The sequence below is a fragment of the Coenobita brevimanus genome, chromosome 114 (genome assembly GCF_032717465.1).
Source record: "Coenobita brevimanus isolate Jiangsu-jjx chromosome 114, ASM3271746v2, whole genome shotgun sequence".
Classification (NCBI taxonomy): Eukaryota; Metazoa; Arthropoda; class Malacostraca; order Decapoda; family Coenobitidae; genus Coenobita; species Coenobita brevimanus.
This window is the reverse complement of record NC_137067.1, coordinates 3,722,488-3,739,472: the sequence shown is the minus strand read 5'-3', so window position 1 is coordinate 3,739,472 and position 16,985 is coordinate 3,722,488. Positions and strand designations below refer to the sequence as shown.

General features: G+C 42.3%; 1 protein-coding gene across 1 annotated transcript in view; it reads left to right on the top strand.

Annotated features, from left to right (window-relative positions):
- Positions 1 to 1,176: 1,176 nt before the first annotated feature.
- Positions 1,177 to 16,985, top strand: part of LOC145418421 (damage-control phosphatase 1-like) — a 28,516-nt gene continuing 12,707 nt past the window's right edge. The window contains exons 1-6 of the mRNA XM_080286835.1: positions 1,177 to 1,238; positions 1,427 to 1,706; positions 5,901 to 6,030; positions 9,560 to 9,665; positions 11,935 to 12,049; positions 13,410 to 13,545. Coding sequence (XP_080142961.1) covers positions 5,993 to 6,030; positions 9,560 to 9,665; positions 11,935 to 12,049; positions 13,410 to 13,545 — 395 coding nt within the window. The 5' untranslated portion in view covers positions 1,177 to 1,238; positions 1,427 to 1,706; positions 5,901 to 5,992. The remainder of the gene's footprint in view (positions 1,239 to 1,426; positions 1,707 to 5,900; positions 6,031 to 9,559; positions 9,666 to 11,934; positions 12,050 to 13,409; positions 13,546 to 16,985) is intronic.

The window sequence follows — 16,985 nt, the reverse complement described above, 5'->3', positions numbered from 1 at the left end:
AACTACTCTTGTCTTTTCCTGAGAAGCTGTGGATGCCTTTGGTCTATCAGTGCCATGAATTAAGCACTAGTTTGTCAAGATGGTGATAACAGTTGTCATCATCATCCTCACCTTATACATCGCTCCAACCAACCAGCACAGTGATGTGACACCTACATATACCCAAACTGTGGAGGCCCAGGGTGGTTAGGTATGTCCAGTTCTCTATTACAATAACTCAATGCAGCCCAGGCATATCCTTTTTATGAATTATTTTTCTTTTGATGATTTTGTTCAACTCAGAATAAACTCAGAACTGGAAAGTAACAGCCTGTAATTTACCACTTCAGAAGCCTTTGCTAGTTTGAATAAAATTGTCTGGAAGCAGCAAAAATAAGCCAGTAAAAAAATATAATTCAAGGGGTTAAAATGGATTTCACCTCTTCCATTTCATAATAAACTTAGCTCCACTATTACAGGATGGAATGACACCTGCCAATATCCTGATGGGTGGTGTAGGGTAATCAGTACTGTAGTCAACCACATGTTTTGGAAGGAGTGGAGGAAGTTATTAATGTAGGGAAGGTTGGGTGCCCATGATGGTAACACCAGTATTACACACACAGCTGGAATTGTTACCTATACCCTGTTTTATTATTATTATTATTTTTTTTTAATTGAGGCGAAGATGCACTTGACGGATTGATGATGATTGGCTGAATGCAACATGTCCAAAGAATATTTGCTAACCCAAATTTCTTCCTCAGATATTTGTTGTCAGTTAATAATGCTAGATTATGAAGTAATGTTGCATTCAGCCAATCATCACCAATCTGTTAAGTGCATCTTCGCCTCGATAAAAAAAAAAAAATGAGTATAGGTTCATTTGCTTATCAATGTGGTGAACCGCAGCAAACCAGCCACTTCAGCCAGGCATTCTAGATATCTTTTGAGTTAAGTTGAGGGATTATCGGTGTTGTGGGATTGATAATGATAAGCATGAAGTGATTTTGTTGTGGCCCTAGGTTCATCTAGACGTGAACCCAGTGGACTGTGGAAAACCAGCCACTTCAGCCAGGCACTCCCAGAGATATTTTGTTGAGGTAATGGTGAAGGATTATCTGTGTTGTGAAAGTAAGGTGCATAAAATGACATTTTTATCTGAACACCAAGGGTAATCTGCGGTAAGCGAGAAATGAAGCAAACGGATCAAGGCACGGAGGCCTTTGTTCTATGGCTTCAGCGTAATAACAGCTCAGGTATGTATTCTGGTATTTAGCATCTGTTTATTTATTTACAAATGATCACAGTCGTAAATTAGTAGAGATTTTAGTCATAAATCGTGAATTAGTGATATATTTCAACTTTCAGATGAATGTAATAAATCGTCAGGGGTGGTATTCACACATCAACGATCGATCTCAGTCGTAATTTATTTATTTTGCAGGAAGGACAAAGAAAGGAGAATGTAGCCTTCCCACGGCTCCTGTTCCTCTTACAAAACCAAAAATTGCCTAAGAGGAGGGAAATTATGGTAGGACAGGTCAAGGAGGAAGTAATGGTCGAGATGTTTACACCTTTGGGTGTCGGAGGTCGCCGCCGGCCTGGGCCCGGTTGTCAATGAAGGTCGAAGGGGGGAAAGCTGATATTCTGAGATAATTGTACACCTGTTTGAAGATATATGTGTTCCCTGGAAGCATCACGAAAATTAGGATTGACTTGATATGGTAGGTGTCGTGTTTGTATTGCGATTTACTTTAAAGGTCTATGTTTGCTACCAAATAGGGTCACAATTTTACTCCGGGTACAGACAAGCAAGGTTGCTATTTTAGTGCTGTGGATGAATTTGCAACCACATTACCTAACCGCCAATATTATTCATGCACAGTTCATATGTGTGGTAAGAGTAACCGTAATAATAGAAGTAATAAAGTTTGCTGGAGTCACGTTATTGAAATTGCATATCAGAATGATTCATTGAAGTGGCAGTAAATCTTCCTTACTTTTGCTGGCTGGTAATTGTTCATGAGTCTTGCTTTACTTCAGCTTTTGTAAAAACATCATAATTATTAAATCAGTAGTTGATAGAGCTGGTAGTTTATTGTTGGCATGTTTTTTTCTGTCATAGGCTTGTTTGGTGGCAACAGCAATTGTGAATGAAATGCTCAGGATATGTTAAATTGCCACAGAAACATAACTTGGCCAGAACCGACCTGTCTTCTTTTTTTTAATCAGTTGTAAAGTTGTGGGGTATGAGGTGCTGTAAATTTGTACAAGTTGTGAGTAATGATTTTTACATGAAACCCACATTTATTAGATTTTTATCATTCATTTTGCAGTATTTTTGTGGTGTTGAATTTGTCTTTTTTTGAGGTAAGTACTTTTAATAATATGGAACCATCATCCTTCACAATTTAGCCCAGAATAATACCAATGCCTTTTCCAGTCAATAACAAAACTAACCTAACCTAATTAATGACCAAACCTTACCTAATGAGGTTTTGTTAAGTGTGCATAAGTAGTTGCTGTTCTGACTTCCATCTCCAGTGAATAGAGTTAGGCAGCACTACCAGCAATTGAGAATGTTTGCATTAAGGCAGCCAGCTGTAGTGGATATTGGATTTAATGGACGCCACGAAGGCCACCAAACAATCCATCGGCTGTACTGAACAATGTCCGTGAAATGGAGCACATCACGCAGCCCATATAAATGCCTCTAAGCCGAACAAACAGTTTTTCAGATATAATGTACAGTGTCCATTAAATGGGGCGCATCACACGGCCCTCACAAACTGCTTCCTGCGTGCAGCATGACATAGAATGCAATTACCAATGTTGGGGCATTTTTTTCCCCACCCGCTTGGGCTAGGTTGGAGATCAACGGGTGAGAATAGGTGACAAGTTGGGCTATTTTGGAGCAATTTCTGGTAGACCTGGACAGGACCAGAGTCGGACACACTGTAAAGCACAGGATTGGCCTCAGTCCTGCTACATCTTTTGTTGTGTTTAGACAACCGTGTGGACATATCACATCTTGACTTGATCAGGTGTTTTCTCATTTCGGTCGTGAACGGTGGCTTCTACTAAGGAATCACCCAGCACCTCTGCCGCTGAAAAAACATCTGAAGAGCCATCTTTGTCGACAGTGGTGATGAATGATAGTTCACTCAGTGTACAGCCTACAAGAGAAGTGGCAATATAAGCAATGTACATCCACCTATACAGGTACAGTACAATGTACAGTGCATGTTTCCCATCCTTTTTATTCCAACCTGGCCTGAAATTGCCCTTTCTCTATTGTGCTTATTGAGTTGTAATAATAGACTGCAGTATACTGGTAATAATACTGTACTAGTCGTGAAGAAGTGATATAATAAGGAGGTGAAGTAAGCTGCAAAAGGGAAAAATTGTGGGCCAAGTTAGTGTAAGATGGGTATAGCCTACAGTACCGATAGTTTCAATTTTTACTACCAGAATATGCTATTTTCTATATATCTAGCTATCTATTGCCAGACGCCATAATCCCATAAGGGGTGGCCATTTGACTTTGAGTTATTTGTTTTATGGGAGGGGCACTAACCCTCCACCAACCCACTTGCTGACACATAGGGAGCACGTGTGGTTTGGTTATACGGTTACCACCCAGCATTGTAAATGGTTTCTTGGCTTACAGGAAACTATTTGGCTTGTCACTCAATGTAAAGCCACCTGTAAAGGAAAGAAAAGCAATAAGAAGTGACAGGAAAGATGGGAGAAATAGGAAGAGAGGACAGACACATAATGAGAATGATAAAGGCTAAGGAAGAAGTAGGCAGCACTACATCAAGTAAGTGGATGATGGTCGCCACCACCTACCACAAGTTACTCACTGATTTTCAAACGTGCTTGAAATTCCACCCTGGGGGGAGGGACCCTCGGATATAACAAACTATTGACATCATTGAACCTGGCTTTCCCCCAGTTGGTCCGATATAAGGTTTTACTGTATTTGACCATTCTTGCCTGTTTGACAGTGAATGAAATAGACAGTATGTTATAGTAATGCATTTGGTATATAGAAAGTCTTTGTCAGGATTAACAAGATGTAGAAAGCTAGTGATCTGAAAGGGAGGAGAATTCTTCTGTCTTCCAAAACATCACTTGCCAAAGAGGCCTCACTATTGTACTTATAGAGAATGCTTGGGAGGAGCTTGAATTCAGCTAGTGAGAGCACGTGTGGATGTTTGAGTGTGCATTGAGTTATGTCTAAAGCCTAGAGTGATGATAGTGTGTGTTCGAGGAGCATATGTGAGTGAGTGTGCTTAGTTGTATATTAAAATTAGCATTGGCTAGAGTGATTTCCGGGGCATAAAGTGTGTATAGAGTGTCTTAGAGGAGTAGCTATACACAGAATGAAGTTGTTTAGTTATCATAAACAGTACAGGTATTTTGGAGTTTGAATAATTTGTATGGCACACAGTGTTTATAGAATGTCTGAAAGGAGACTAGTGTGTATGTGAGTGTGAAGTTAGATGTGGCCATTCATATAAAGCTGGAGGATAAATATTACACTGTACAAGTTTAAAAAAAAAAAAAAAAAAAATGGTTCTGAGGCTAAAACAAAATTAGCGTTTTTGTCCATAAAGTTACCATACAGCATTACCATAAATTCACAGATCTGTAATTTGCAGTTTTGCATGGCCTCTCCAGACTTGTACAGTACTATACAATATTAATGTCTACAGGAACGTGACTGCACTGACACTGCAGCTTACATTAGCCTTTTGGGAGATTGAGGAGGGTAGGGAGTTTAGGGACATTTATGCATCTGGGCAGCTTCTTTGTTAAGGTAAATCAATGCCACTCTGGGAAGGTGTCTTTCTCCAGTGTCTGTCACACTAGAACAGCTACTCATACAAAACAGAATGATTGCCTCATCAGCCATATCAACCATCACCCTTTGCTCACCAGACAGACATGAATCCATATTAATTGTATCTTAATAATTCATCACTGTATTTACTTGTGTCTTGTGGGTGAGGTGTTGGGGAGGGGTACCTTCATACGGTGGCAGCGACATAGCTAGACAGCTCCACTGCCTGGTTATGCATTTGCCCCTCATCTCCTCCCCTGTCCCCAGAAAGGCGAATGGTAGATTGCAGGAAGGGGGTAGTCAGCTAGGTTCATATTCTTAAGAGCATAGGGTTGCCGCTGCTACTACTACTGTCTGGTACTTCTGTGATATGGAAGCTTGTGTATCACTAAGTTATTTCACTATACAGTATACTGGTAGTGCTTTTCCTGTATGTTAACCTAACTGTTACATAGGGAGTGGAATGGCTTACTGTTTTCCTGTGTATATAATGCCTGTTTGTCATAATGGTGAAGAGTAACTAAAGAGGCTGGAGGTGGGGGATGCCAAATCCCTCTCCTTGCATTGGCATAGATGTTCTAGCCCCACAAACCATCAGTTTTGTTGCAAGTAGCCTCGTAGCTTGTATGACACTAGAGATAGAGATGTTATAATTGGTATTCCCTGTTATCTGAATTATCACAGAAGATATCAGAGCCTTGGGCTATTAATGTCATTGTTTCAAGAGGCTTTTTGACATCTCTTCCTTAATTATTTGTTTTGTATATTATAGATTATTATTCTCTTATGCATATTTTTTTATAATGGCATATTTTATATAAATAGGAAATGAGAATATATTATCCATCTATAGCCTGACGCCCTAATCCCGCAAAGGGTGGTCGCAGACAAAACACCTCCAAGTCGCTCTGTCACCCACCATTTGACTGCCCTCCCCCCAACTCATTCCCCCCTCCCTCATGATGCAAAAGAGGTTCTGGGGGACGTCCATAACCAGCAAAAATATTTGCTTTGCAGTAAATCACGGAAGCTGAGTTACAGTGATAATAATAAACTTTCATCTTTTCAGTGGAGCTGATGCCTTCACCTTGAGAGAGAAGACTTGAAGCTGTAGTAGTGTCATATAGTTCATCCGATTACATATCATCAAGGCCAAGAACAATGTCAGCGCCTGCACCACTATCTGCCTGTCATATCGGGTGAGAGGCAGGGTTAACCACTTCACTCTGATGTATATTTCCTTTTCTTCTTGCCATTTCTAGACAGTTGTACTTAGCTTAGGAGAGATTTGTCACCCTCTAGGGGTTTAATGTTGCATACTTTTATTATTATTAATACTGTATTATTAGTAGTAGTAGTTATTATTATTATTATTATTACTATTATTATTATTATTTTTTTTTTATGCATCCAACTCTGGTCATAGGTTTGAAGTCCATTTCCTAAGGCCCAGCAGTCATCCCAAGAACTATATACTTCCACATGTCACCACTTTGATGCTGACACCCACCGTCCATATTGAATACATGCTAGGGCTGTCTCATATAGGACTGGTGTATTTGTATTGGTGGGGGTGTTTTTACAATATCTGAATGGGTCTTAGGGTAAATCAGTAAAGTCTATTTATCTACCTATTGCCAGATGCCCAAATTCCGTAAGGGGTGGCCACAAACAAATCGCCCCCATGTCACCCTGTCCCCTGCCATTTCACTGCCCTGCTTCCAGCTCACACCCCGCTCTTTCATATCAGTAAAGTCTTAAATGAAATTCAAGTCCTCAAGCTTCCCTACCACAGCCACTGGGACAGCAGACCACCTTTCTACTATCTCAGCCGCTTCTCCCTAAAGAAATGCATGCTAAGTTGAATGACATCACATGGAGATAGCAAGCATAAACTAAAAATTGAATTGATTTGAAAGAGGTAACTCCAGGTATGCTGCTGGACTTGCTGCGGTTAATACAGGAAAGTTATGGTTTTATGACTAATGTATTATTAAAACTTAGTGCATGAAGATGTTGGTGTAAGCAAGCCCTGATTTTCTGTGGTTAAATATGGAACACTTGTAATTATTTGATGTGTTTATGCAGCATCCCACTTTACAGTGTGTGGTCAGTGGTGAGACAGAAGAGTTGGACATATTATTTCTATCTGTCTGTCTATAACTGGACACCTTAATCCCATAAGGGGTGGCCACAAACAAGTAGCCTCCATGTCGCCCTGTCGCCTGTCATTTCACTGCCCACCCCCCACCTCACATCCCTCTCTCATATACCTCTACTCTCCATCCTCCCATCTCATCCTCGATCTCCCTTCCCCTCTCCCTCCCCTCCACCTCACTCACATACATATTCTTTCAGTTTTCAGAAATTGGGAGCATGTCCATACCTTTGCATTCTCCATTTTATTGATATTGTGGCCTCAGTTATGGGTTTCCACAAAATTAGTCACTTGGCTGCCAGGCTGTAACATAATATATATACAATATATATATATATATATATTTTTTTCCCCAGATCTCTCCTATTAAGTACTGTATAAGAGAGACCTTTTGAGGTGGATGTAGTTGAGAAGATTAGGAGAAACACACTGAGGTGGTTTGGACATGTGGAGAGAATGAAGAATGAAAGACTGACTAAAAGGGTGTATGTACTGTAGGTGAGGTGGAGGGAGGGAGAGGGAAGGGGAGACCGAGGATGAGGTGGAGGGATGGAGTTCAGAGGTATATGAGGGAAGGGGGAATGAGCTGGGGGGAGGGCAGTCAAGTGGTGGGTGACAGAGCAACTTGGAGGCGTTTTGTCTGCGACCACCCTTTGCGGGATTAGGGCATCGGGCTATAGATAGATAGAGAGTTAGATTCTTGCTATCCCCAGATCTCTCCTGTGAAGTACTGTATGAGAGAGACCTTTTGAAATGGAGGAGTTGGATGTTCTTATTCTAGATATGAAGTTAACCATTGTAAGAGTTTAGTGTCCTGTGTTATTTTTTGCAGCTTCATGTATGAGTGAGGTGGAGGGGGGAAGAGGGAGTGGGAGGCTGAGGATGAGCAGGAGGGATGTATTTTTTTCCAAGCTTCATGTATGAGTGAGGTGGAGGAGGGAAGAGGTAGGGGGAGGCCGAGGAGGAGGAGGAGGAGGAGGGATGGAGTGGAGACGTAGATGAGAGAGGGGATGTGATCTGGGAGGAAGGCAGCAAAATGACTGGGGACAGAGTGACATGGAGGCAATTTGTCTGTGGCCACCCCTTATGGGATTAAGGCGTCTGGTAATAGATAGATAGATAGATGTATGCTTGAACTAGTCCCATAAAATGTGTAAGCCTCCTGTTACTTTTATGAAATTTTTCTTTTATGAAGTTTTTGAGTGATTGACATGACGAGGAGCCTGGATTTCAAAAGACTGGATTATATGTGAATGATTAGGTGGCTCATTGGTCATGCTGTTTGATCTGTCTGTCTATCTCTCTATACCCTGATGCCCTAATCCTGCAAAGGGTGACCGCAGACAAAACACCTCCAAGTCGTTCTGTCATCCACGTTTTGACTGCCCTCCCCCCAACCCACTCCCCCCTCCCTCATGCTGTTTGATAGTCCACCTAATTTTGTGCTTCTTTTTATGTTTCTTGATCCTACTTCACTCCATCTCTTGATCCTACCTCACTCCATCTCATGATCCTACCTCACTCCATCTCATGATCCTACCTCACTCCATCTCATGATCCTACCTCACTCCATCTCTTGATCCTACCTCACTCCATCTCTTGATCCTACCCCACTCCATCTTTGAGTTGGGAATTAGTGTTGAAATAATGACACTGGTTAGAATTTTATTAGAATTTGATGTTTTGAGCCTAGAGATGCCCTTTTTTCATGTTGTTCTTGTTGTCAGCATTTTTATCATTAACCTTGATAAACTTCTTCAGTATATGAGGCCTTTTCGGAGTTGGATTAGTAGGGTAGTACCTTGAAGAAACTGAAAAGGATATACCCAAGAGAGAGAGAGAGAAATGCCAAGCAGATTAATATATGTAGCTAGAGAGAAGAGAGAGAGAGAGAGAGAGAGAAGAGAGAGAGATGCCAGGTAGATTAATATATGTAGCTAGAGAGGAGAGAGAGAGAGAGAAATGCCAAGCAGATTAATACATGTAGCTAGAGAGAAGAGAGAGAGAGAGAGAAAGAAAGAAATGCTAGGTAGATTAATATATGTAGCTAGAGAGGAGAGAGAGAGAGAGAGAGAAAGAAAGAGAGAGAGATGCTAGGTAGATTAATATATGTAGCATGAGAGAAGAGAGAGAGAAAGAGAGAGAAATGCTAGGTAGATTAATATATGTAGCTAGAGAGAGAAAGAGAGAGAAATGCCAGGTAGATTAATATATGTAGCTAGAGAGAAGAGAGAGAGAGACTAGATAGGTTGTTGCATGGAGCTAAGTACAATTCACTGTTAAGAAACCTATTCATTTTACCGCTGTAGCAACCCTATCATCTAATTACCTCAAGTGGAGAGAGAGAGAGTGTTAAGTCAAGATAATGAGCTGTAATTAGTACTCAGGACAGTTATTAAAACAGGGTAGAATTAATGTGATTATGTGTGTGTTTGAAATATGATACGCACACTTATACACACGCAAGCATACACATATACACATACATACCTACATACATGCACAACTTCCTCTCATACATATATACATGCAGCCCTCTGTTGTGTGATTAACTTGCTCTTATCTTGCAGGAGTTTTGCCTACCTAACGGTTAAGGATCGTCTGCCTATTATCTTGACTCGGGTGATTGATTACCTGTATCGAGAAAGAAATGCAATTGCGGAAAAGTATGGAGAGGTAAGAGTCACAGCTTATTATCTATCTGTCTGTCTGTCAGTCTGTCTTTGTCTCTCTGATGTATCTGTCTATCAGTGTCTGGTTAATGTATGTCTTTCTGTCTGTCAGCTTGTGTCTGTCTATCTATCTATATCTGTCTATATATCTATTGTCAAGTACCTTAATGCTGGAGGGGATAGCCACAAGCAAAGCTCTCAAATGGTATCCTTTCCTGTACCTTCAGGCTGCTGTTCCCCCAAATCACACCACTTTCATTCATATACCTCTTCACCCAATTGCTTCACCTCATCCTTAATCTCCGACTCCTCTTCTCTCCATCTGTCTCCTTCCCATACACTCCTAGTCAGTCTCTCCCTTTCATTATATTTCTGTAATCCATGGTTGCAGTACTGAATTATTTAGAGGTTGCCCTGAATCCTTTAAAGAAGCCAGTTTTTTGCTATAACAGAATCCTATTTTCCTTTGTAATACTGGTAAAGGCTTCCTGCATATTAAGGCTGTGTTTGAGCTGACACAGGAGGCTTCACAACACCTATCTATCTATCTAACTGTCTGTCTATATCTCAACGCTCTAATCCCGCAAAGGGTGGCTGCAGACATAACGCCTCCAAGTCTCTCTGTCACCCACCACTTGACTGCCCTCCCCTCAACTCACTCCCCCCTTCCTCATATGCCTCTCACCTCCATCCCTTCACCTCATCCTTAGTCTCCCCCTCCCTCTCCCTCCCTCCACTTCACCTGCATACACCCTCTTAGTCAGTCTTTCATTCTCCATTCTCTCCACATGTCCAAACCACCTCATTGTATTTCACAACACCTCCTTCTCAGTTATTTAATATGTCTGTTACACTTTAAGTCACTTGTATGTGGAGGGATGGAGTTGAGAGGTATATGAGGGAGGGGGGGGGAATGAGTTGGGGGGGAGGGCAGTCAAATGGTGGGTGACAGAGTGACTTGGAGGCATTTTGTCTGCAGTCACCCTTTGTGGGATTAGGGCATTGGGCTATAGATAGATAGATAGATGTTTGTATAGTTTTAATATGAACTTAGTTTGTCACAATACTGGACAAGAGGTTGCTGAAGTGTAATGAGCAGAATGTATGACTAAGGAATAGGTGTTATAATATTTCCAAAACCACATAGAATACAACAAGTAGACATTCCATGGTCGTTGCTTGTTGTCCACCCTGTTCTTTGTCCAGAAGGAAACCATAGTCAGGGTGTCACACTAAACGAATACCTGATATTGGTATTTTGAAGTTAGAAGAGTGTATGTGAGTGAGGTGGAGGGGGAGACCAAGGATGAGATGGAGGGGTGGAGTGGAGAGAGAGATGAGAGAGGAGGGTGTTAGTTGGTGGGAGGGCAGCCAAATAGCATAGGACAGGGCAACATGGAGGCAGTTTGTGCGTCGGAGTGAACATGTAGAGATTGGCGTGTGAAAAGATAGAGTTGCTGGTGAGTCTCTTAAGTGTGTGGAGGAGTTTTGTTATTTGGGGAACATACTAGGTGCAGAAGGTGGGACTGGAGGAAGTTCAGGGAGCTGACATTGAGAGGGCTCAGCCTCCATGCTAAGGGATCTTTGTATGCACCATGTGTTAGCAGTGTAATGCTGTATGGTAGTGAGACCTGGGCAGTAAAGGAAAAGGATATTTGTAGGCTTAAACGTACAGAAATGACAATGATTAGGTGGATGTGCAATGCATTCTGGAATGCGAGGTCTGAGGAGGCTAAGTTTACAATTGAAGCATTGACAGGAAGGATGGGACTGGAATGAATTGGTGTTGTGATGAGGAGAGGCAGATTGAGATGGTTTGGACATGTTTGAGAGGATGGACCAGGGGAGTTGGGTGAGAAGGTGTAGAATATTGAGGTACCAGATGGTCCGTGGAGAGGGAGACCAAGGATGACGTGGGCTGAGGTAATGTATGCTGACATTAGATTTAGAGGCATTGCCAGTACAAGAGAGCTGGTGCAGGACAGAGCAGTTGGAGGAATGCTGATAGATTACCTGTCTGACCTATACTACTTGAAAAACAGATGTTAAACTGAATGATAATGATGATGATGATGAGGAGGAGGAAGAGGAGCAGGAGGAGGAAAATAATGCTGATGATGGTGGTTGTGGTGGTGGTGATTATGGTGATAATGGTGATGATGATGATAATGATGATGAGGAGGAGGAAGAAAATGATGATAGTGGTGGCAGTGGTGGTGGTGGTGGTGATGATGATGATTAGGCCCTTTATTGTAATGTACGTCATATTCCAGGGTGCACGGGAGGGCTGCAAGGAAGTTGTTGGCCGACTATCTCAGCTGAAAAATGAAATTCAGACCAACAAACCACTGCAGTTACTACAACCCACACACCCTCTCAGCCCACATGGTAGTGTATAAACAACTGGATAGAATTAAGCCCTTCAGTGAATAAATGGATGTGTAGAGCATCCTTGAATGTGTGACCTGGGAGGGCTAGGATTGCTGTGATTGAAGAATTGAGAGGAAGGATGGGACTGGAATGTATTGGTGTTGTGATGAGGAGGGGTAGATTGAGATTGTTTGGGCATGTTGAAAGGATGGAGGATGATAGTTGGGTGCAGAAGATTAGGTGTGAATGTTGAAGATATGGTTATGAGAGGCAGGCCAAGAAAAGATGCAGGCTGAGATCATAGAGTGTGACCTCAGGGATAAGGAACTGTGTAGGGAGGCTTCTGTAGATCAAGCGCATGCAAAGCTGCCATTAGGTGGCCAAGGCTGATACTTTCAAGTATGTTGGTGCCTATATAAATGAAATGAAGTCTGAATGATGTACAGTACCTTTCATTAATTGTTTCTACCTTCAGTTGGTTTTATTCAGCTTACAGTTAGCATTGGAAATTTGATGCGGTTAGGGAATTGACTGGGGACTGAGTTGGTTGGGTGAATTATGTAAGGAGGAGCAACTGATGAGAGTTTGACACCCATTTTTAAAAGTTGATAGTTGACAGATTGACAGATAAAAAAAAAAAAAAAAAAAAAATGTGGCTTGTCATGCCTGTCAGGTGGAGTCAGGATTCAAGGGGCTTTAATGCTAACTGAATAAGTATGTGGCTCGTTCACTGTCATGTCGTGTTTTTCTCTTTCCTGGCTTTCTGGGCCCTACATCATATTAGTTATACATCATGGCGCGTACATTACACACCCCATCCTTAGGGGAGGGAAACGAGAGCAGGATAATGATGATGATGATGGAAGTTCTGTACTGTAATTTAGCCTGGACAGAACCTTGCCACAGTGAAGCTGTGTTCACTGCAAGAGAACATTGCCTCACTGCACGTGATGGCCATGCAGGGCAATTGCATACCTGTGGTTGATGGGCCATTTCTGCTAGACAGACCAGGGAAACTCCACTGCTGCTCTGGACTTGACAGCAAAAATGAAAGTTAAAAAAAAAGTGACATATAACAAGGACTTAGTGTGCTTTCAGGATCCCTCTTTGCAGGGATGTAATAATTGCTGTATAACAGTTCAGACAAGTATACTGTGGCAATATATTCATTTCATTTCATTTTTTTTTTTTTTTTTTTTTTTTTTTTTTTTTTTTTTATAAATAAAGAATTGTGGAACCATCATCTTGCATACACAGATATTGATGACATCCCTCCCAAATGGTTCACTCCCCAGTCAAAGGAAATAGTTCCCTGCTGTGTAATGGCTCCACCAAATATGCTTTGAAATTTTGCATTTAAATGTTATCTCTTTTTCAGATGATTCAGAATCGTGGAACCAGCGCTATGAAGAATATATGAATATAGACGATGTTCCTCCCAAATGGTTCACTGCACCCTGGTTGTACGTGGAGTGCTACATGTACGCACGCATTCATGAATCTTTCTATCTTTGGTGGGTAGTGTGCAGCATATTTTCTATTCGTTTACCTACCTGGGTCATATATTGCCCCATCAGGAGCATAGGGACCTAGGATTATTTTTATGAAGGATGATTTGAAAAAATGTTACATGTGTAAATATAATTGCCTTGTGTGTTCTTACCTAATTGTATCTTTACAGGAATGAGTCAAGCTCGTACTGTCCCGTGTCTTAAACCATATTTATCGTACATATCCTTAAATTTGTGAATTGTTTTGGCACACACTATTTGAATTGGTAGTGTGTGTGTGTGTGTGTGTGTGTGTGTGTGTGTCTGTGTCTGTGCATGTGCGTGCATACATGTGTGCTTGTGGCAGTAGGTCAGTGCTGGAGAAGGAGGAGGATTCAGAATGTGATACACTCATACACAGATATGAGACTTAAATGCTTCACACAGGGACAGCTTTCTTCATTACATTCAAGATAATAACAGACACCTTTGTTCAGTCTGGGTAAGACATCTCCAGTCTAGGGGTTAATTGAAGTGGTTGATGATTGTACCTACTTTTAAGTCATCATCATCATTATTATCCTGCTTCCTTTCCCACTGCAAGTGGGGTGAGGTAGTGTCCAGACCACGAGGAAAAGGAAAAAACAAGGTAGTCGGAGAATCAACAACATAGCTACCCACTGAAATGTGGCCACACACTTATTTACTAACCATTCAACCCTTGGAACACCTGTCAGATAGAGGTAGTCTGATCATCGCCATCATCCGGACCTCCTTTCCCACCCTAGGGCAGGGTGAAGAATATCAGTGTCCAGACAGCCCACGTTTGCCCAGTCCAATGGGCCATGCTTCTAATGACTGAAGTTAAAAAAATTATGCCAGTCCCTCATCATGCACACTCTGTACAGAACTCATGCAACCATCTCAGTCTCTTGTCAGATCCCTAGTCTTACCCACCTCCATACTGCTTCTTTCTCTCTCTCTCTCTCTCTCTCTCTCTCTCTCTCACACTCATGTACCATATGTGACTCTATCAGATACATGTATGTGAAGCAACAGAATGTGGTGAATGTTTTTGACATATCCGATAGAGCCAGGATTCCAGGGGCTTGAATGATGAGTGAATGGAAACGTGGCCCATTGGACTGAGCAAATTTGGGCTGTCTGGACATTGCTACTCCTCACCCTGCCCTAGGGTGGGAAAGGAGGTCTGGATGATGATGATGATGATGATGAATGATGTCCACTTTTTTGGGAGGGAGGAGGGGAGAATACCATGTCCCCTCTCACCTTCAAACTCACTCTCATAAACCCATTGCACCACCCTGTTTATACCAATTTTCTCCACACAACCATACCTTCTGCCTTTCCACTCTGTTATTCATGGACTTCCTTACCCCACATCGCCTCGGTAGCGCAGTTGGCAGCGCATGAGAATAATCTCAAGGTCGTGAGTTCGACTCTCACCCGACGGCATTACCTTTTACCCCTGGGGGTAGGGGGGTTTCAAGAATACTCCCCCAGTATCCCTGCTTGTCGTACGAGGCGACTAAAAGGGTTGGTGGTGGGTTAGTGCCCCACCCTGTAAAAAGAACTAACTAAAAAAGCAAATAAAGCGCCTCGGACCCGGACGGACCATACGTTGACGACTAAGGAACGGACAAAGGACATTCTGAGGTTAGGAACGTGGAATGTGAGAGGAATGAATGATGAAGTGAAAGAGAGAGAGATTGTCCAGGTGCTTGAGGATGCAAAAGTGGATATATGTGGATTGACTGAAACTAAATGGAAAGGTGAAAGGATGAGAGAATGGGAATACGGTGTAGGTATATGTGCGGGAGTCAGTGAGAATGAGAGGGCAAGAGAGGGAGTATGTCTGATGATAAGCAAGAAGTGGAAGGAGAATATAAGAGAGTATGGAACAGTGGGTGCAAGGATTGTATGGGTGAGGATGAAAGTAGGTATACAAGCATGGGCGATTGTATGTGTGTATGCTCCAACAGAGGATCGAGTGGCAAGAGTGAAAGATGAGTTTTGAGTGAGAGTAAAAGCATGTATGGACAAGTTTGAGAGGAGCGAGAGAGTGCTGTTGATTGGAGACATGAATGGCAAAGTTGGGAATGTACGAGTGGATGGAGTGGTTGGTCAGTGGGGTGTGCCAGCTGAAGTAGATGGGAATGGTAGTGCTTTGGTGGACATCTGTGCTGGTAAGGGGTTGGCAATAGCCAACACCTACTTTCGTCATAAGATGATCCACCGGTATACATGGAGAGTAATGAGGAGGATGGATGGTGAACTTGTTGAACGAAAGGCAATGATAGACTACGTGTGTGTGGATGAGCGAATGAGAAGACAAGTGTTGGATGCAAGAGTGTGGAGAGGGTGGGGGAATGGAGTCTCAGACCATCACTTAGTGATGGCCAAGGTAGAGCTGCAAAGAAAGTGGTTGAGGAGGCGAAGGGGAAGACAGGAGGAAACAGCTCCTGTGAGAAGAGTGGAGAAATTGCAAGATAGTGAGAAAAGGACAGAGTATAAGAGCATAGTGGAAGAAAGATTGGGAAGGTATGAGCTAGAGCAGATGGAAGGGGTGGAAGACGTATGTAAGATATTCACGGAAGAGATAAGCGCAGCGTGTGGGCGGTTTGTGGAGTGAGGAGGAGATGCAAGGGTGTGCAAGGGACAGCATGGTGGAATGATAAGGTGAAACGAGCTGTGGAACAAAAGAAGAAGGCATATGGTGAATGGTTGGCGAGTAGAGGTAGGGAGAAGATGAGAGAGAGAAGAGAGAGGTATATGTGAGCAGGAGAAGGGAGGTTAAGAGACTGGTGAAGGAGAGTAAGAAGAAAGTGGATGAAGAGTTTGGGAGGAATCTGAGTGTGAAATGGAGGGAGAGTAAAAAATTGTTTTGGAAGGAGATAAAGAAAGTAAGGCAGTGTGAAAGGGGAAATAGTAGGGGAGTGAAAGATAGGAATAATAGATTGTTGGTGGAGAAGAGAGAGAAAGTGAGGAGATGGAAGGAGCACTTTGAGGATTTGTTGAATGTAGAGAGTGAGGACAGTGTGAGTATAAGTGGTTGGGGAATGGCTGGGAGAAGAAGAGATGAGAGGAGGGAGGAAGAGATCAGTAGGTCGGAAGTAGTGGAAGCGATGAAGAAGATTAAGCTGGGAAAGGCCCCAGGAATTGATGGAGTGTGTGGTGAAATGCTTAGGTATGGGGTGAGATTGTTGTGGAGTGGATATGGAAGTTGTGTAGATTGGCTTGGGAAGAGGGAAGGGTTCCAGAGGATTGGAAATCAGGTATAATTGTTCCTCTGTACAAAGGAAAAGGGAGAGAGAGAGAGTATGTGGTAACCATAGGGGTATTTGCCTTCTTAGTGTGACTGGTAAAATATATGGTAGAATACTCATTGATAGGGTTAGGCATATGACAGAGGAGCTAGTTGGAGAAGAACAAGGGGGATTTAG